Genomic DNA, 20,287 nt, shown 5'->3' on the forward strand with positions numbered 1-20,287 from the left:
TTTCCTCATAACGTATGTCGCATGCTATGCCCGACTATTTGAGCTCGTTGCCGGAGCCTGAACGGTAGCGGTATCGAAACAAACTGTGCGTGGACGGCGTTGCCTACGAGGATCCGTACGCCGTAAACAAGGTCTGCTGGACTTCCGACGTAAAGTTGCTGCCGCGGAAGTCAACGGCTCAGGTCGTCGTTTATTTAGTTTTTTCACCAAGCCAGTTCACGGCCGACACGGTGCAGGCGTATAAGTCTCTCGAGGTCTACGATTACATCGAGTCGGTTTCCGCACTGCCGTCGGGATCAGCAGACTGTGGGTCTGCGGAAGTGTCTGTATTCATTAATCGATTAAATACACAGAGCGTCTTCAAGTCAAGGTACGATATATTTCATACCCTCATGACCACAGGGCATTACAACCAGTAAAGGTTTGTCCGTTCTGCAGTCATGGCGGTAACAGGTTACAAGTAACGGCGTTACCAGGAATGCGTTACTTTTTTTCAGTAACGTAGTAAACTACTTGTTACGTTTTCGACACAGTAACGGGTAACGTACTTATGTTACTATTTCAAGTAACGTAGTTACGTTAGTCGTTACTACTTCCCAAGTCTTAAAGAAATTACACTTCAATTGTCTCCGTGTTGAAGGCGTCAAGCCATGTTTTTCTTTATGTTTTTTCTCGTAAGTATTTAGGTGAAACCGAAAAAAGAGATAAAGTAATTATCTTCAGTTTCTGCATGAACATAATGTTTATTGATATATGACCTGTATCGTCAAAACCGTAAAATGTGTTAAATCATAATTTAAAAAGGTAACGCAGAAGTAACGTGCCTTACTTTTTATCGGTAGCTGTAACGCGTTCCTTTTATTTTTAGGTGACGTAGCTCAGTAACGCGTACCTTTTATTTGCAAGTAACGAGTGACGTATTTTGTTACTTTTTTTTTTTGGTAACGCCAACAACACTTCCGTACTGCCGCCGATCCCCTTTTGCTCGGTAGCACGGGCGTAGCGAGCCTCCGACGAGCGTTTCGCCGGTGCGTTGTGCGCGAACACCGTGGGAACAAAATCCGGGTGGTCTCGATCAGACAACGGTTTCCCTGCACATAAGCAAGCCTCGGGACGGAGATTAAATGAAAGCCGCACTTGCCTCCAAGAAAGTGTTTGCCGCACAAACGGTCGTTCGCGCGAGGCGACCATTCTTTTCGATCCACCGATATTATCCACCTTCTATGCCTTTCAGAGTCTGCCGGGAACTTGTGGAAACTCGCTCCGCTGCTTTTCTTGAACATTTCGGTGAGATTAACGGCAACACAGCTTCGCGGCGTGCAGAAATCCTATGACGCCCGTGCAAAACGTGCGCGCTTTTGCCCACACCCCCCGGCTCCGGCGCGATCGCAGCGCCGCCGCAGCTCCGTGACGTCAAGCCCGCGTGTAGGCACGCGTTCCCTCTCCCATTTTGAGCGCTAAATAAAGCTGTGCGCGGGCTGTCCTCTCCCCAGAAATGCCAAGAAAAGTGCTCCCGGAGTGTAGTAAAGTATTTCCCTTGGTCAGCCGCTCCGTGCGCAATCATCCTCGCCACCCGAAAACCCACGCATGCGCACGTGCAACCAATCTGCTGACGAGGTGTCTGCCATTATGGTTTAAGTGGCTCCCTCTCTTAAATCTAAACTCCAAAAAGAACAAAACTTTTTTTTTTTTTTTTTGCGAGAATTGTTTAGGCAAGTTTACTTACACAAAGACGCAAACACTACGATAGTCAGTACTCTCGTCATGTCCTGAAAATTAAGATAGGAGACGCCTTTTAAGATAGGAGACGCCTCTACTAATTGTAAATAAATATTTGGCCACTTTTATCTAGTAAGTATATTTAATTTCAAAACTGACTCAAAATGAATTCAAAACAGTTTAAATGGTCATATTTCTAAATTTTAATAGAATCTCCAGCACTTTCAAACAAAAACTCTAAGACAAATTTCATTACGTTTTTAAAATAAACATCTAAAGGAATAAATACCAGGTGCATTACTGGAACTCAGGTCTGGGAAGCAAAAATTGTTCATTCAGTAACGAGCGGTGCATTTATTCTGGTAAAGTTTTGGTCTTTCATTTCAGAAACTACTGAAACTGTTGTTACCGGAATGGTTGTATTAAAAAAAAAAATAAAAAAAAAATAAGAATAAAAACCTGACCAGCTTCGCGTTATTATATTTTTCAATTTCGCTGAATTGATTTACACGGCCTTTAATTACGAGACAAAGACAGTTCTTTACCTTTTACCTCCAAACGTCACAGAATCTGATTCAAAAGGATAGAGCAACGAAATTATAACGCCTATTTTGTTGTTTAAAGGGCTACTCCACCGATTTTTTCATTGTCTCCGATTTGCTTGAAATTTTGCTAAACTAACCAACAAACATCGCGAAAATAGTATCCCAAATATTAGGTCAAAATATTGTTTTTTCGCGAAGTTATTGAATTTACAGTTTTGGTCCTCACCGTGTTTCTCAAGATCGAAGTCTCTACTGGCAACAATGAAAAAGTGACGTCAGTGGAAGGCAGGGGTTCACTCTTTGGGCTGTAGATTTTGTTTTAAACTGATTCGAAGCAGTTTCATGGTGTCAAAAGAATGCTTGGGAAGCTCGCTGCAGTACCCGCGCTCCAGCACGGAACAAATGGTTGGCATATTCTATTTTTTGGCTGCTTTCTGGACTGACAAGCCTGCCTGCCACTGACGTCACGGCCCTGAAAAGCGCGCGTATATTTGAATGTTGGTTTTTGCATCATTTTCATTTGCCGATTTCGCAATAACTATTATGAATTTCGCGATTCTAAATAGCATACCGGAGAGAGTAAAGGCCGGGGAGTCAGAAAATATAGTTAGTTGAGGTAGCTCAAAAAATCGGTGGAGTACCCCTTTAAACGTGAACCAGGTTCTGGCTACCAGCGTTGGGAATGGGCACCGCCATTCCATTCCAATTCCTTTTCGGAAAATAAGACTTTCCGACAATTCCATTCCTTTCAATTCCTCGGAAACGAGACACTGGGCCCATTCCCACTCCTGGAAAGGCTGAAGTGCACCATTTCATTCCTCTGGTTCCTAAACGTGAAAACTAAAACCAAATCGTATTACTGAAAAAAAAAAAAAAAAACGCATCTTTACGTGGTGAATGATGTTGATTGGGGCGAACCTTGTCTGAAAACGAACGAAAGGCTCGGCATGCTGCGGCTCACCGTCTACGCAGACAAGCACCACCAGAGCTTCGCCCCAATCAACATCATTCACCACGTGGAGATGCGTTTTTTTTTTACACGAGCACCCGACGCCGGACATCGGACGGACGTACGGACATGGCTAGCCCGTAAGAAGCTTCGCCCCTAAAAAGCAGCATAAAGCTGCTGACGTTATCAAACGCGGAGACGAATTCAGAATTATGTAAAAGCTTCCTCAAAGCACTGACTTGGTTGCAGAAAGCGCTTCGTGGTACTCCGGTGTCACCATAGGCGTAGGCTACGCGGGGGCATCGGGGCTCGTGCCCCCCTGATGAAATCCAGGAAGGGGGGGGGGGGGGGCAGAGCCCCCCCTCCCCCCCTTGTGCGATGATTCTTAGTGAGACGCTGTTTACGTGCCATGTAACGAGCTTCTAGTAGTGGCATGTAAACAAAATAACGCACACAACGACGGACACATGGCGATATACATCCGCTGTAAAATGTACTCCCTAAAATGAACTACTGATAATTGCCGGTGAAAATAAATTGCGCGAAAAATCCCCCCCCCCCCCCCCCCGCCCCCTCCCCGGGAAAGTGGAAAGTCTACGCCGCTGGGTGGCACTGAAGACATCGATCGCGCGACCAAGCGTAAAAAGCTTGCGAGTTGCAACAAACGCTAAAAATGAGAACCACCCAAATTCTTCGACGGACCGTATACCCTCCAGAGGTACATGGTTAGCTTGTTGTTTGTTACAATTAAAAATGTCTACTTCGTGCGTGGCCTAAAAGAAGATATCTTGCTCTCCGCTTCCAATACTTGCATAACAGCACCGCTAGTGCCCCAAATCTGCATGCATTGTGGCAAGAACAGAAAACCGTTAATTGACAAAGTGCAAACCATGAAACCAACGTAAACTTTTACGTTTGCTCTACGATTCTTGCGACTTCTTAACATATGGAATTCAATTCGTCAATTGTGTTCCACTCAAACACTGGAAGATCGGCTGGGTTAAAAGCAGGTTGAACCGGCCATTATTCCGGTTCGGCGTCGGATTCAGTAGCTTTGTATTTTGTTCCGGTTCGGTTCTGATTATGTGATATTTTTTTTTAAAATAACAGTTTGGTTACTGGTTTCAACAAGCGCACATCAATTCAAACCGGTTCTTAAAAAAAAAAAAAAAAAAAAAAAAAAAAAAGTCAACACTTTTTTGACAGGATATTTATGCTTGCCGAGGTTTTTAGTTGTACGTGACATATGAGAGCCCAACTACCCAGAATAGAATTTGCGGCTCGAAATTTGGTTTCTTTCCGCCCGAAAACCGCCGATCGAAAAGTGGCCGGTTTGGGTCGCGCTCACTCTCTTTTCTGTGGTCACAGGCTGTTTTCTAAGGTTTGGATACGATTACCAAATTTATTCAAAGTCGTGAGTTATTGAAGTGACAAAGTCAATATTAAAAATAGAAAAAAAAATATACAAAACCCAATTTTTGTGGTTTCCAAAAAGCTGCAAATACGTTGATTGAAAAAAAAAAGTTGCACATACAATTGGAATTATTTTGTGCGTTAACTGCGATATTCTTGGGGGATCGGTGGCCGAGTGAGCTAGCGCACACTAAAGTCACTGGATCCTGGGAAAGTAGCGCCATTACCTTCCCTACCTGCTAGCCGGACACAGACGGATACTAACATACAGACGACCCAAACCTAGCAAGGCGATTGGCTAATCGGTCTACGTTGCCATGGAAATCGCCATCTTGGTCCATTTAAATCTTCGAAGCTTCCAGAGGATCGTTCTAAACCAGTCGCGCCAAGATTACCATGGAGCATCATCGTACTGGAGACGTTCCTCGCCAATGTAAGAGTCTTTGGCACTCTGTATGCAATCAACTTATTATTCATGCCCATCTTCATGGATCTCTTGCAATTGTATTGTTCTTCTTGCGTATTTCAACACAGTAAACTTATTTTTCAGTGCCTCCAAGCACCGACACAGCATCTGGTGGTGGTACAAATGTTTACGCTTGTTTCGCTGGTGTGTAATTAGCAAAATCTCGGTATACGAATAACCATTCCATAAAGCTACCCGTCACCATCGAATCTAGATCGGCTTACCAAGAACGGAAGGGTCAAGAAGAAACTGCTCATTTCACGGACCAAGATGGCGACCACACGGGGAGCTTGGCGTTACTTTCCCGCGCACACCAGCTCGGAGCACGTGGAGCGAAAGCTCGCGCTGCAGAACCCAGGGATCCTGGGCTCTGCAGCGCCCAAGCATCAAACAGAATGCAGGAATTAGTGTTCCACGCGCCACACGTGCTGGCTTTAGCAGTAGTAACTTTTCTAAAGCAAATACCTAAAACAAAAGGCATCTTGGACACGCGTTCCTTAACGCTTTATTTTGGTTATTTACTTGGAATCTTTTATACGGGGAAGGTGTGCACGTGTGGCGCGTGGAACACCAATCCCTGCATTCTCCTTGATGCTTGGGTAATATAGCAAATGGTCTATCCCCACCCCTGCCCGTTTCGATCTGGATGAGCGTCGTACTGGCGTGCGGTCGTGTATCAGGTATCACTACTGCGTGGTGCACGTTAAAGGGATACTACAACGAAATTTCGGCGCTCATTTTTTTTGTCTATATGTGTTCAAAAGGGCAGTATCACATGGAACATACCAATATCTTGTTAAAAAAGTCTCGAAAAGGAATTTTAAAACGAATTAAACGATTAGCAAAGAGCACCTGGTGGATGTCGATAACGCCTTGTTTGTAATACTCGTCTAGGAACCTTGACAGCTAGTGACGGAGGTTGTCTCGTCTCCGGCCACGACGAGAGAAGGGGGGAAGGAGGAACTCCCCTCTTCCCGATAATCCCTTTTGTGTGTCGCAGAAGTCGCTATTGTCCCCCTAGAAGATTATAGAAGATTAACCCGTCACTCAAAATTCGTACAAAAGCAGCCGCTTCGGTGGCTGGAACGACTAGGCCATCCTCTCGACGTCAGCCTCGCCGTAGCTTTGCTCGTCTTGAGACGACCTACGTCACGATTGCGTTGGATGTCACGTGGTCTCCGCTGGGCCTTCTTCGAGCGCTTGCCAGAGTGGGCCGTTTATAAAGAAAAATACAGCCACCAGGCTCAAAATACAAACGTGCGATTGTCATTTACGGATATTGTGGATCATATTCAACCTATTTTTGAACACGACGGGAATATTTCAAATTTCGTTGAAGTATCCCTTTAAAGGGACTCTGACACCCCCCAAATTTTTTTTTTAATTTTTTGCCAGGCGCTTTATTATGGTGTCGGAGGACTACCCAATTAATATTTTGCAACAGAGTAGCGTATTTTTTTAATAAAGTCAAAAGGCGCAACTGCTCGAAACCGAAACCGAAACCCGACGGAGGTCGGAGAAGTGGAGAGAAGAGAGTGAGTGGCGAAAGTCACGTGGCTACACCCGACCATGTTTTTTTTTTTTTTTTTCTCCTTCCCGGTAGCAGACGACATGCGGTGTTTGGGAACTGCTCGCCGTGGGATTCTTTTGCAGTTATGTATGTTCCGCTCGTTGTTCTCTACTCCAAGATGAGTTGTTTTGTACATTGAGGAGTTGGAGATGAGTAGTGAGTGCCCGTGGTGAATTTTGATCGGCTCCGAAAAGAATACACCCAAGATGTTGCGTGAAAAGCTGGCTCACATGTCCCGCGTCCGAAACAGAAGTGGCATTGTGCGACAGAGTTTCCGAAAGATCAACGGGATCGGGACCAATGGCTGGCTGCAATTCCTGTAAACCATTTACGGGCACCTCGGAAAGCGGACACTACCTGATTTATATGCTCCTTGTATTTTGTGGAAAGTGATTACATTAAGTTCGCAGGTGTCAAAAAGGATATCCCATACCATCTAATTCAGCGGCGTGTCGTCCACAACATTTTTCTTTTTTTTTTCTTCAGTAATAATTGTAAAAAAAGAAAAGAAATGTAGACATCAGAAAATATTTAGAAAAAAAAAAAGTTTCACGGGGGATCGAACCCGGCTCTACCGCGTGCGAAGGGGACGTCTTTCCCACTGAGCTACTGGGGCATATTTTTTTTTTTCTTTATTGCATGGGAGGATAAACATAAACCACTTATTCACAGTTCACGGGCATGGTTCAATGTCATTTGTTAAGTCAAAATTCTTTGATATCTATGAGACTACTAAACAAAGGTAACCATTCCGGAACTACTTCTTGAATGTCATACACACTTTTGATACGGGTTACAAGGTCAATGAAATGTAAGCGTACAGTCTTTGGGTACAAATTCTCATTTCTAATGTCAAGGCGTGATTTCCACATGCTGTATAACGCTACAAGCATCACCAGATCGAAAGGAAAAGTATCTTTAGATGACACAGGAAGAAAACGAATCGTGTAAGTTGTAATATCAATGTCTTTCTTTAGTGTGCGCTGCAAAACGTCCCAAAAGAAAACCGCGTCCCAGCAGTGAATAAATACGTGTTCGACTGTTTCGGGCATTTTACATAATGTGCAGTTTACTGACCACGGAACATATAGGCCCTTTTCCTGCAGCCATACTTTGGTAGGTAATACCGAACAGTGCAGTTTAAAAAAGAAAGTTTTTGCCGCCGGGGGGATGCACATTTTTTTCACCCGGCGTAGTACATCTTGGTCAGGACCATGGCCGGACATAGTGCGATAAACTGGCATTGGAAAAAGGTCACATACAAGATCTCTTGTCAACTTCTTACGTGTTACAGACGTCAGATAGTCTCTTGAAAATCTTACTGAGAGAAAGTGATAAGCATCAACTACTTCCTTTAGGTATCCTACCAAAGTACATGTTTGATATCCTGTGGAGGATACAATAAAGTCCGCAAGAAAGCATCCCAGCTTGTTTTGAATGACATCTCGTAGAAAAGGATGTTCCTGGTCTCGTAAGAAAATAAATCGCGAAACCAATTGGCGAATAAACAAATGAGGAAGGCCTAGTCCCCCCTCTGATACACGTCAAAACAAGTTGTCACGACGCATGGGTTCCCAGGAGGACTTCCAGACAAGAACACTAAACACCCTGTGCAACTTCTGTATATTTATCCTTGCACAGTGCAGTACTTGCAGGACATACCACAACTTCGCCGCTAAAAAAAATGTTGCAGACTGTCGAACGTGCAAAAATGGACAAATTTTTATGGGACCAGTGCTTGGCTCGTTTCTCCAACCCAGTCGCAATTCCGGACCAGTAGGACTTGCTATTCCGGAAGTGCCTCAAGGGCACACCTAGGTAGTCACACGGAGTGCAACTCCACTGGATGCCTTCATATTGTTCTGGCATCGTGGCCCAAGCTCCATGACAGAAACCTCGGCACTTTTCTAGGTTCACTGAGGCTCCAGTGGCCTCGCAAAACCTGTGTGTGAGTTCCATAGCATGGGACACACTGTTCTTGTTTTTGCAGAAGTAAGCGACATCATCTGCATACGCCAGTACTTTGACTTCGGTGTTGCACAGGGTGAAGCCTTGAAGTTTCTCACTTCTCAGTATACTTTGGCATAAGGGTTCGAGATATAAAGTAAAAAGTAAAGGCGATAAGGGACAGCCCTGTCGAACTGAGGAACGGACTGGGATACTTGCTGTGACTTAGTTATTTATAACTAAGCGTGTGGAACAGTTACTGTAAGACATTTGTACACATTGAAGTAGAATATCACCAACACCAATATGAGACAAAATTTTGAAAAGAACATGATGACTGACACGGTCGAAAGCTTTCGCCAGATCAACTTGGACCATTGCAATCTGTTCACTACTGTTGGTCACACACTCTAACACACTTCTCGCAATGTGTACATTTGTTTGAATAGCCCGTCCGCGAATCCCGCAAGTCTGGTGTTCTCCAACGAGACCGCAAATGACACTTTGTAATCTATTTGTCAGGAGTTTAGCAAAAATCTTATAATCCACATTACATAACGTTATGGGCCGATAGCCGGTCACTTGTAATAGTTTGTGTTTGTCCTCGGTTTTGGGAATGAGTATAGTATGCGTTCGCAAAAATGAGGGGGGAAGACTCTTGGTTTTGTAGGCCTCTTGAAAAATCTCAAGCAGTATGGGACATAAAGTGTCTTTTTGTAGTTGATAAAATTCTGCAGGGATGCCGTCTGGTCCTGGCGTTTTTCTTCTTGGAAGGGCATTCACTGTTTTTTCTACTTCATCTAGGGTGAAGGGGGTCTCAAATTCTTGTTTGCATTCTTTTTCTAATTGAGGCAACAAAGAGACTAGTTTATCTAGATATTCGTTATCTGTCGAGGCAGGACCATTGCCGAATATATTTTGGTAGTGTTCAAAAAAGACATGTGCTATAGTTTCTTTATCTGTAACGATAAGGCTGTTCTGTTCTATTTCATGGATTTCTTTAGATATTGCATACCGTTTCTCCTCCTCCATTGCCCTTTTCGTTGGCTGTTCTCCTAAACAAAATTTTTCAGCACGGGCGCGCACAACCGCGCCTTGATAACGCTCGTGATGAAATTTGTCCAACTCAGCTTTCGTTCGAGTTATATCTTCCAAACCTTGCCCAGGACTTTGGCATTCTAGTTCTACCAGAACACGCAAATTACGAAGCAGTGTTTTTTCTGTCTCAGCCTTCTGAAATTTAATAATAGTACCTCTCTCAATTGCTAGCTGTTTTAGTTCTTGTTTAAGGAGCTCCCATTTAACAAATATATGTTCGGTTGTTTCTCCAATTTGCTTGATTAGATCTTTCGTACTGGCTACAAAGACTTTATCTTTTAATAATTGAACATTTAGTTTCCATAACTTCCAATTTATATTCTTTTTTCTTCGTTTCTTCCCAACAGTTACTAACACCATGCAGTGGTCTGTGAAAAATACTGGTTCAACTACATAACCACTTAAAGTGTTAATTAGGTCTACAGAACAGTAGATTCTGTCTAACCTCGCGTGAGAGGAGTTCTGAAAATGTGTAAATTGCAGGTGGTTTTCTTCCAGCTGGAAAGGGGCAACATCAAAAAAATTCCCTTCGTCAACTATGTCCAGCAGTAGACGTGCGCTCTGGTCAATTCGCGGTTTAAATGGAGTTCTATCTGCTTCGTTGCAAACACAATTAAAATCTCCTAAAAGAACTAACATTCTATCTGATATTAAATATGGGCGCAGGTTATTAAAAAATACAATTCTGCTATTAACCTCATTCGGTGCGTAAATACATATAATTCTCCACCTTATGTCAGAGACTTGAAAGTCGCACATAATGAAGCGGCCACAGAGGTCTGTGGTGACCATTAATTCAGACAGTTGGAAAGACTTCTTAATAAACAGTAAACAGCCCCCAGAGTAACCAACAGCGTGACTGACACATACTTCATAGTCACGCAGAAAATGCTGCAGGGCACGCTCTACCTGTTCATCTGTTGAGAGCTTTGTTTCCTGTACGGCCAGAAAGTCAACCTCCTTATCTTCAAGTAAACGTTTCAGTTGATATTGTTTTTTTCTAGAATTAAAGCCTCTAACATTTAGTGTTGCAAAACGAGGGCCATCAACTAGAAGGGAAGGGGGAGAGAAAGGGGGAGGGGGAGATGGAGGAGGAGGGGAGGGAGAGGAGAGGGGCTATGAATTTGGGTTTAAACACTAGCAGCTTGGGTGCAAGGTAGGTTTCCGCTTACTCGCGGTGGTGGTGTCAGGTGGTGCATCTTGTTTTCGTTTGGTGTCGTTAGTGTCCTTGGAACTGTTTTTGGTCACGTCCATTGAGTCCGGTAGGTCGTCATTGCCTTCTGACGTCGTCAGCTTCTCAGCAAGATCTGCAGGCTGCTGAGTTAACTCCTGTTGTAGCGGGGTATTTTGGTCCTTGCTTTCCTGCAAGTCTTTTCCTTCATTCTCTGTCTTCGAGCCGGCTTGTGGTGTTTCCGAGACTTCCTTGACAGCTGGATCTTCGTTCTTATCGGAAATAGGAGGTCCGGCCTCTGCAGACCCGGCTTGAGTTGGGAGAACCTCACCAGTGGCGTCTACGACCTCGGAGATATCCATGAACTCTTGGTTGGCATCTGGTTCTGTGCCAGAGCCCCGTAGCACGGCTGCATAGCTGGAGTAGCACTCGTCACTTTCGTGTCCGAATCTGTTGCAACGCGCACACTTTGGGGTGCGACACTGCCTGCGTATGTGACCAACTTTCTTGCATCTCAGGCACAAAGGTGGTCGCCCGGACATGACCAGAAGGGACTGTATGCCGGCAACTCTGAGCAGATGGGGAATATCTTCCGATGTCGTCATGTCATGAAGAGTCAGACAGACCTCTCTGTTCAGCGTTTCCATGTTTTCCATCCCTGGCACGCGCCACTTTTCTCTCGAGACGCTACGCACGGTTCCAAATGGCGATAATGCTTCAGCAATCTTCTTATCTTCTAAGTACGACGGAAGCCAGAGGAGCTTGAGCTTAACGTCTTTTGAGTTCGGGTCGATGACCATGCACTTTTTGCCCTTCACCGTCAGTTCTTTTGCCGCTTTGAGCTTCTCAGCGGCTTCAGAACTCACTAGCGTAACCATCCAAACGTGGCTCATTTGGAACTGTCCAAGGGACAACACTTCTCGGAGTTCGATGGCGTCTTTGAGTCCGTCACGAAAATCAATTGCACGGTAGGGCCTGCCCGACATGTCGGCATGAAGAAAAACAGAATTGATGCACAAGCTTCCGGGAGGAAACCGTGGAAGTAGGATTCGATACTCATCTAGGCTAGTCGCCTGAGCTTGGCTTTTTCCTGGGGCCGCGGGTGCGGCTGCAGCGTTGACCGGTTGCATCGTTTGAAAGTCGTTGTTTGCATATGAACCAGAAGGAGAAGGGTTTCCTCGGCCTGGGGCCGATTGTTGATTTGCAGCGGAGAACATGAAAACGCGTCCGTTCGAAACGGCGTCTTCTTCTTTCTCCACTACTGGGGCATATCGAAAGTGGGGTATCTTTCTCCTTGGTAATAATTCAGCCGATAAACTGTAAGTTGGAAAGTTTGCTGCCGATTTTTCTCTAGCAAAAGCACTCCCGGGTCGAAGTCGGGATGCACCACGCATTGGCGACATTCTCACCTAGTAAAGAAATCGTACGCGTGCATATTCCACTCGAAGTAGACACGTCGCGCTTGACGTTTGTGCGAGCGATGTCTTCAGCCACAAGAAGGGAGCGACGGCTCGGCGACGTCTTCGTGCAAATCGGCTTGGTGGTCGGGCGTGTCGTACGGGATGAATACCAATTCTTTTGACCAGTCCCAAATTTCTCTTTTAAAGGCAGACAAAATTCGCCGGTACCGCGAACGACAGTTCTGAAATAGAGGTCCCACGCCCGTCGTCCGCTGCCATCGCCGTCCCTGCGAGTCCCACGATACGCGAAACGACGCACGCACAGAATGCTTCCGGTTGTCTGTGGAACTTTTTTTTCAATCAACGTATTTGGAGCTTTTTAGAAGCCACAAAAAATGGGTTTTCTATTTTTTTCTATTTTTAATATTGAGTGTGTGCTTTCAGTGACCCACGACTTTGATTAAATTTGGTGGTCGCATCGATACCTTAGAAAACGGCCCGTGACCGCGGAAAAGAGAGTGAGCGAGACTCGAACCGGCCAGTTCTTGATCGGCGGTTTTCGGGCGGAAAAAAAACCGAATTTCGAGCCGCAAATTCTGTTCTGGGTAGTTGAGCTCTCATATGTCACGTACAACTAAAAACCTCGGCGAGCATAAATACCCTGTCAGTGTCCCTTTAATGGCTGATCACATAACCCATTTGCAATTTGCTTTTCGTTTATAGCACTTATAACCTCCATAGCTGGCATGCCCAAGCCACTTCGATCGCAGCGCCGCCACGCTAACTTTCAACACACAGCGCTCCTCCCGAAACATAGAGTTATCATAATGTCCCGAAAGCATGGGCGGAGCTGGGGACTCGCCCCACTCATACCCTCTAGTACACGCTGTCTTATTCTAAATGATATTCTTACGGGACCATTTTTTCCTACCTTGAACTTGGGACCATTAGTTGACCATTTGCTCATACACCCGACAACATCGTCATGCGGCATCGTCATGCCCGTGGACGTTTCTTCAGCTGCAGCCGTATTTTAAAATTAGCTAGAGTGCATCTGGGAGAATAGGATAGCATTTCGAAATCACGAAGCCATCCACATTCAGATGAAGCCTTTGGATTAGGTAGCTGAAAAAATCGGCGGAGTTCCCTTTTTAGCTTTCCACACGTCGTGTCCACACGTAGTGCCTGCCATGGTCGCCATACTTAGCCGTGCGCCAAGCGTCGTCCGCCAACCCTGCGCCACAGCTGCCGTCGTCGCCATTTTGCGACGAATAAGATCTCCGATTTGGTGCCTCTCTGAAATTTCGTCCAACTTGGACGACTGGGGGACAGAGCCTTCCCCCGATTTACTGCATTGCGGCAAGCCCGACCTCCGCTAGCTCCTAAAATTAAATCTGGTTTTCTACATTAGCAACAAGATTATTTTACCGAGTATCGAAATATGCAGCTCTTCTGAATTGCGTCGGCCATGAATTCCCAGGGTTACTTCGCCACTTCTTGTGGAGGCACCTCGCCCAGCGCGTACACCGCGGTCGGACACGGATTCTCCGTCGTCGTCCATGCTAGAGCCCACGGCCATGGACAAGAAGAACTCGACACGGCAAACGTCCGCGCCCAAGGGAAACACTGCCAGTGATCCGAAGAGCAAGCAAGGTAGGCCCCCGCAGTTCTTGCTTGATCAACACTTGCCTCTACTTGTTCTACGAGGCACCTTTATTCCAACGAAGCTTACTAAGTCGCCTAACCATCCCTGTCGTTGCTGTCTGATTTAGAATTTTGCTTTGTCGGCGACGCTCAAGTGTTATCTGGACCGTTAGTCCGCGTGCTGGCTTAAGCCTCGCGCTGAGTGAGGTGGTGGGGCGAGTGTTTGTTTTGGGATCGTATTTGTTGCCAGTCACCTTGGATGGTGTAGGGGTTGCGTAATTACTTTACTCGCAGCGTTGGAAGCATTGACCACGGCAGCTGATTCTCTTGCGTAGACATTATTTGTCATGGTCTAGAACAAACAACCTCATGCTAAGAAATGTGCCGGGCGTCTACGTTTCCGAGGGATTGCGCAACTTCTCCGCGAACGTCGTAAGGTGATCTCTCTTTGCACGTGCTCAGTTAGATCGCTTTGTCGCTTTCTGTTTATAGCTAAGAGCAGCGCGGAGGGACCATTCATTCTTTAGGCACTTATTTTATGGCCACCTTGGTACCTCAAACTGTCCAAATCTTATAAAAAACAAACAAACAAGCAATTTATTTTACGACGTAGTAACCTCGCACATTTAACGTTTCGCTAAGTGTAAGGTCGAGCAAAAATCAATCAGTGATTGTCTCAGTCACAACTCCTCTTGAAATAAGAACCACCTTTCCTGAGATAGTTCGTAATGGAAGGGAAAGCTGCACTGTTTCTCTTGTTTTAATAGCGGTAGGAATAACTAAGGATTAATTGGAAATCGATTGTTGCACCTTGATCACTAACACGACTTGATGGAGTATCTGCATTGACATACTAGCACAGCAGTAGCGAAATGTAAACTGAATTACAGTGGCGATGTGGGCGAGTTGGTTCATCTCTTAGGGGCAACTCCTGTCAATATTTTCGAATTTGGCATTGCGACTGTTTTCAGCTCAGTCAGTGTCCTTGAATTACAAGGTATAATCTTTTTTTCTTCAATATTGTTTGTGGTTACCAATGTTCAAAGCAGGCACGTAGCCAGGATTTTGTTTCGGGAAGGGGGGGGGGGGGGGGGGGGGGGGCACGCGCCCATGACAAAGTAATGCTGTATGAGGGGGAGGGGGGAGAGGAGGTCCCAGCAAAATGGAAGATTGGGGGGGGGGGGGGGGGGGGGGAGCCGGGCCCCATGGGCCCCTCCCCTGGCTACGTGCCTGGCTCAAAGTTTGATTTCGGACGTCTACGGCTATAACGATACTATTTGCTAGAGAGGGATGGCAACACTGAAATCAGATGTACGGATGCGACGTGACATCACGATGGTGCTGCGATGCGCAATATAACGTGCGGAATCAACCGCAGCATCACAGCGACATGATGTCACAGTGGTGCTGTGGTACGCATTGCCCAGTGTTGCTTGACTGAAAGTTAACCCGCTTGCCACCGACTAAAGAGCAGGTTGCGTCGTTAAAATCAATCTTTGTGGAGTATACGGCTTCACTTGGACATAATATTTCAAGCTGTGATCATATTTCGTGCCACTAAAGCAATATCAGTCATTTATTTTGGTTTTGTTTTCAACTGAAGTTGCCTTTTAAGCAATCTTTAAAACAGTCCACATAACAACGAAGACTGGAGAGAAGTACACAGGACAAGTGCGGTTTACTTCTGCAGCGCTCATCCTATGTACTTCTCCCGTGTTCATTGTTTTGCACACTGTTTTATATCTTAGTTGACCATACTGTTGATACCACTGCCGTCATCTTTTTGGCATCTGCTTACCAGAGCAATTTACGCATGGTTTAATATGAGGACTTTCTGCGACAGAACTCATACGTAAAAAATCTCCTGTTCCGCTAACTAACATTTAGTTATTTGCTGGCGAAATAGAAGTGTCTGGCAGCTTTCTTTAATCCTTACTGCTGTATGAAGTTATACTTTCCAGTGCCTCCTTATAGTTTATATTAGTTGCAGAAATGCTCTGGTTTCTCATCCACAGTTCTTAAAGATGATGAAAAGAGGTCAACCTACTTTTTGTGGAATAGACAATAGCTGTAAAGATCAATTTGCTCAACTCTTTAATTTCTAACCCATTCTTCGATAGTTTACGCAGGGATGGACCTGCTGCACCAATGGTGCCACTGTGTGCCTAATGACTTTTCATGCGCCACACTGATACAAAAACATAAATAAGAGCAAAATTGCGCCAAGGCGTGCCCAAACTGAAACTATAAACGAGCCTCATTGAAATTAGCCGTCTCGCTGTTTCTGTTAGCAACATTGACACTGAAACTTCCGTCCCAAATGGGTCGCCAGTGGATCCAAAATCCAAAAAATCTATATCTGAAGGTTGCTGCCACCAACGTTAGCTGCCGTTGCTGCATGCTCACCATGCTTTTCTGAAGTCCCGAAGTCACTTCATCTGAAGATCTGAGTAATGTAACAAATGTTTGCGGCGGCCCTGCGCAGAAAACTTGGGAACAAAGGAGGCGATTGAGCAGTGAGGCATATGATGGATCAAGATACGAGCTGCCAGATCGCAATTGCGCTTTGAAGTGATTTGGCAGTGATGTCACGAAAGTGCCTTCGACAGCAGACTTGCTGTAAGCTGTGAAGAAGTCATAAAGTTTACACAGAAAGGCTAGAGGTTGAAAAGCAAAACAACGAGAGGCATAAGAGGAAGAACAGTGATGCGAGGGAAGCGAGTACAAAGAGAGCTTGTCTTCAGGATGAAGAGCAACAACTTGAACAGCACATCATCTGTTTGCAGAATATGCTTGAGCATGCGGAATCATTAATTGAATCAAGTCTGAAAAAAAAAAAAAAAGGAGATGGAGAAGATTGAGTTTGGACAAGGGCTGTTAGTGAATTCTATTGCGAAATTGGTTTAGAATCTGAAAAAAGTGAACTGTATCCGTGAGCAATTGACGAAGTCCCAATTGATTTATATATATACAAACATTTATTATTTTAGTCACTGAAAAATGAAAAACCATTTTTGTACCTTCATTTTTATTTTTCGGTACACGTTACTAGTTAATGCTGTGCAATGAAAGCTATTTGTGCCTGTTTACATATACCTCTTTGCAAGTCGGTTTTATTGCGTGTTACACTGTCATGTGCAGTTTTGCTTCATATGTTTTGTGTAATTTGCACATAAGTTTGTCAAAAATATTTGCAACTAATAAGTTTATGGAAACTACCATTAAGTTCACATGGAGTTACCTGCATGCCATATTTTCTTTAGTTTTGAAAACCAGGTGACATTTAGCCTTTATTTTAGCACTCTTACAACTCTTATGTTGCTCCCAACTTGCTCCAAGAGCTCGTTTTTGCTGCTCCCAAGATTGCTTCAAAGATGCTTTGGCTAGTTCCATCCCTGCTTATGTCCCAACTCCAATTTATCAAATGGGGTTTGAAGCCATTTTTCGATTAAAACATGTTGCATGAGGCAGGCTTCTGATGCTTTCAAAAATCAAAAACCATATATGTGTTTTTTCTAACATTCAATGCAGGCATTTTAGCTAAAGAATTTGATATTGTTCCTTCAAACTTGATTTCATAGAATCATGGCACATTCAAGCTATGCCAGAAAACACCAATAGGTCCTTTACTGTCTGCCTACATCAACAGGCTTTGCAATATCACCAACCCCCAAAAAAATGCACCACTATAAAAAAAAAAAAAAAGAAAAAAAAAAAAAAAGAAAAGAAAGAAGCTACAAGAAAAATGCTGCTCCCCAATTGCCATCACCAGTCAACCCTGAAGAAAAGGCCGAGCAGGCTTTGAAACGTTGGGTTCCTAATTAGGGGCTTGGTTGGATGTCCCTTTTTAATTATTGATTGAACATGCCTACATTGGTGGAGTAGAATATAGTGGGCTATGTAACGCCTGCACAGTGGCGGGAGGAGACATTCTCAAAGATTACTCGAAGCTACCTTTCCGAGTCTCGCTCAAACCACATCGGCCGTCGTCGGGAGAGAGTACAATTTCTGGAACCACGCCGTTCGGCAGTTGCAGAAGTTGCATTGTAGAACTTGAGGTGCTTCCCAAGCTCATTCGTCGACTCTCGTTGGCGCCACGTGTCGGACGCGCGATCAGATGGTCCCTGGAAGCAGCAGCAGCCACAGCAGCAGCAGCAGCAGTCTGGCTCTCAGCAGGGCCAGCAGCAGGGGAGAGGGGGTCGCCGGAGGGATGGAGGGAGGCCCCTCCCCGACGCCGGCAGGAGGCCCGCCCCCCAGCGTAACCGGTGCGCCTACGACAAGCGCCCGCAGCCGAGGAATGGACAGACTGGCCCCAATACCCAGGGCCAGCGCTGTGAGGTGGGTGCTCGGGTCGGTACGGTGCCTGAAATGCTTCTCCGACCAGTGTGCTTGGCGTCCCGTTCTACCCGCGCGTCCAAGGTGATGCCAAAGTAGCAGCTAGTGGCTTCGCAAAAGCCGGAGCGTCGTGCCATTGGGTGTTGCGATTCTGGCAGTTGGTCATAGAAGCGCCGGCGAAAAGCAAGAGTGAACGTGAGAGTCGCCGTCGTCATGACGTTTTAACTCCTGGTTGCCAAAGCTTTTGTGGCAAGCTGGGAAGCGGCCTGCAGCGGAACTGGTGTCTGCGAAACCGACCACCGGCACCGTGACACCGCCAGGATCGTGGCCCGCAACAGCACAACGCTTTTACGGCATAGTCGGGCAGAAATTGAGAGACTCCTTCTTTTGGACGCGGTAGGCGTATTGGTTGGAAAGGCGTTCTAGGCACCACACTGGTAGCTGGGGCATAACCATGGGCCCTTTTCGTAAAAATGCCCCGAGGAAGCTCTGTTCCATTTTACGTCCTCTCGAAGTTCCGCTTAAATGGGATTAGAAACTATCCCCATCATGACAGTGCTCTTTCAACCTCCATTTCCCTGCCAATCTTACTAGTGCTTAGCTAAAGAATCGGGTTAGCGAGAGACTCGTTCGATAGATTTGAATACTCCTCCCAGACAACAGATCGCCTGGAATACGTTCAGTGAACGCGACAAAAGGATCTTACTAAATCTTCGACTTCACCGTTTCTTTATGACTCGCAGTCCTAGAACAATTGGACATAAACAGGCTCGGAGTTCTTAACGAAACGGAGAGACTGGAAGTTTGCTCGGCGTGCTGAGGACCGCTCGTTTTTGTAAATACGAAAAGGATCCGTAGTCCATTGCAGGTTCAGAAAAGAACCTGCAACGGATCTTTTTTGTAAACACAAAAAAGATCCGTAGTCCGTTGCAGGTTTAGAAAATAAATTTTTGTACTGCGAAACGATCAGTTATTTTGAATCATTGTGTTTATATGCAGTGCTCGCACTCGGGACCGTTGAGGAATCTGCACCGCAGCACTAACCTGTACAGCCAACCCATATTGCCCGTACGCACCACTTCTACGCACGTCGCTCGTTGCCATGTTTGTTTTCTCATGGCCAAAAATGGGGTTCCTCCAATACCTCTCCCCGCCTGGAAGGTCAGACGTTGCAGCGATGTCGAGTGGCCATTCGCGGCACTGCACTTCTCCTTCTAGTGATTGGCGGATATTGTTGAGGTTTCAGCAAAACCTTGCTACAGAAGCGAGGAATGCAAGCAACCTTTTTCGGAGGCGCGCATCCTTTTCGGTCGCGTTCAAACTGTGCATCTGTTTTGTGAAACTAGGTTTCGCGACACTAGACTGTTGCCGACGCAGTACGGTGCTTGCCCGCCGCCGTGACATGCAGGTAGCGCGCAGCCTTCAGGATGACAGCGTGGACAGCGGCGTGAGCAGCAGCGTGAGGAAAGGCTGCAAGAAGGTGAACCTGAACCACCTCCTCAAATTCACCCTGGCCCCGAGGGAAGGGGAGGCCTGGCATCACCCCCAGCAGGGCCAGGGGCACCACTACCAGGGCCACCGGTCGTACCATCACCATCGGCCACCCAAGTACAGCAAGGAGCAGTTCCTGCAGGCCAAGTCAGTGCTTCAAGAGAAGTGTCCTGTCAAGACGGGGAGGGGGGGGTAGGAATGTAATATTTGTGCCACACGGCACTATTTCGTGTCATTTCCGTCGCGTGACATTATCTGATTGGCCAATCGTTACGTGCGATACTTAAAGTCGGGATTACAAGCCGGTTCGCCGATAACATTGTTAGATGGAAGTGACATCAACCCCTTGCCTACTAATAATGAGCGTCACTTGTGCCACCCCTTACAGGACCATAAAGCCCAACCCGAGTGTGACTCGCGTTTTGGTTTCGGCGCTTGTCAGTGCGGTCTCTGGCAGACGGTAAAAACCACCCCTGTTGTTCCATTCACCTTTGGCAGTTTGCTCGTTTAGTTTTCTGTCTAACAAAACCTTTTAGCCA

At 45.8% G+C, this 20,287-nt stretch overlaps 2 protein-coding genes across 2 annotated transcripts in view; one reads left to right on the forward strand and one right to left on the reverse strand.

Annotated features, from left to right (window-relative positions):
- Positions 1 to 10,267: 10,267 nt before the first annotated feature.
- On the reverse strand, positions 10,268 to 11,945 carry LOC115313085. The gene has a single exon (XM_029972000.4). It carries the CDS (start codon positions 11,862 to 11,864, stop codon positions 10,845 to 10,847), a length of 1,020 nt encoding a protein of 339 aa, XP_029827860.2. The 5' UTR covers positions 11,865 to 11,945; the 3' UTR covers positions 10,268 to 10,844.
- A 1,523-nt stretch (positions 11,946 to 13,468) lies between these two features.
- Positions 13,469 to 20,287, forward strand: part of LOC8029436 (RING finger protein 10) — a 29,436-nt gene continuing 22,617 nt past the window's right edge. The window contains exons 1-3 of the mRNA XM_029983671.4: positions 13,469 to 13,931; positions 18,040 to 18,260; positions 19,666 to 19,895. Coding sequence (XP_029839531.3) covers positions 13,838 to 13,931; positions 18,040 to 18,260; positions 19,666 to 19,895 — 545 coding nt within the window. The 5' untranslated portion in view covers positions 13,469 to 13,837. The remainder of the gene's footprint in view (positions 13,932 to 18,039; positions 18,261 to 19,665; positions 19,896 to 20,287) is intronic.

The sequence above is a fragment of the Ixodes scapularis genome, unplaced genomic scaffold, assembly GCF_016920785.2.
Source record: "Ixodes scapularis isolate PalLabHiFi unplaced genomic scaffold, ASM1692078v2 PGA_scaffold1__304_contigs__length_218370807, whole genome shotgun sequence".
Lineage (NCBI taxonomy): Eukaryota > Metazoa > Arthropoda > Arachnida > Ixodida > Ixodidae > Ixodes > Ixodes scapularis.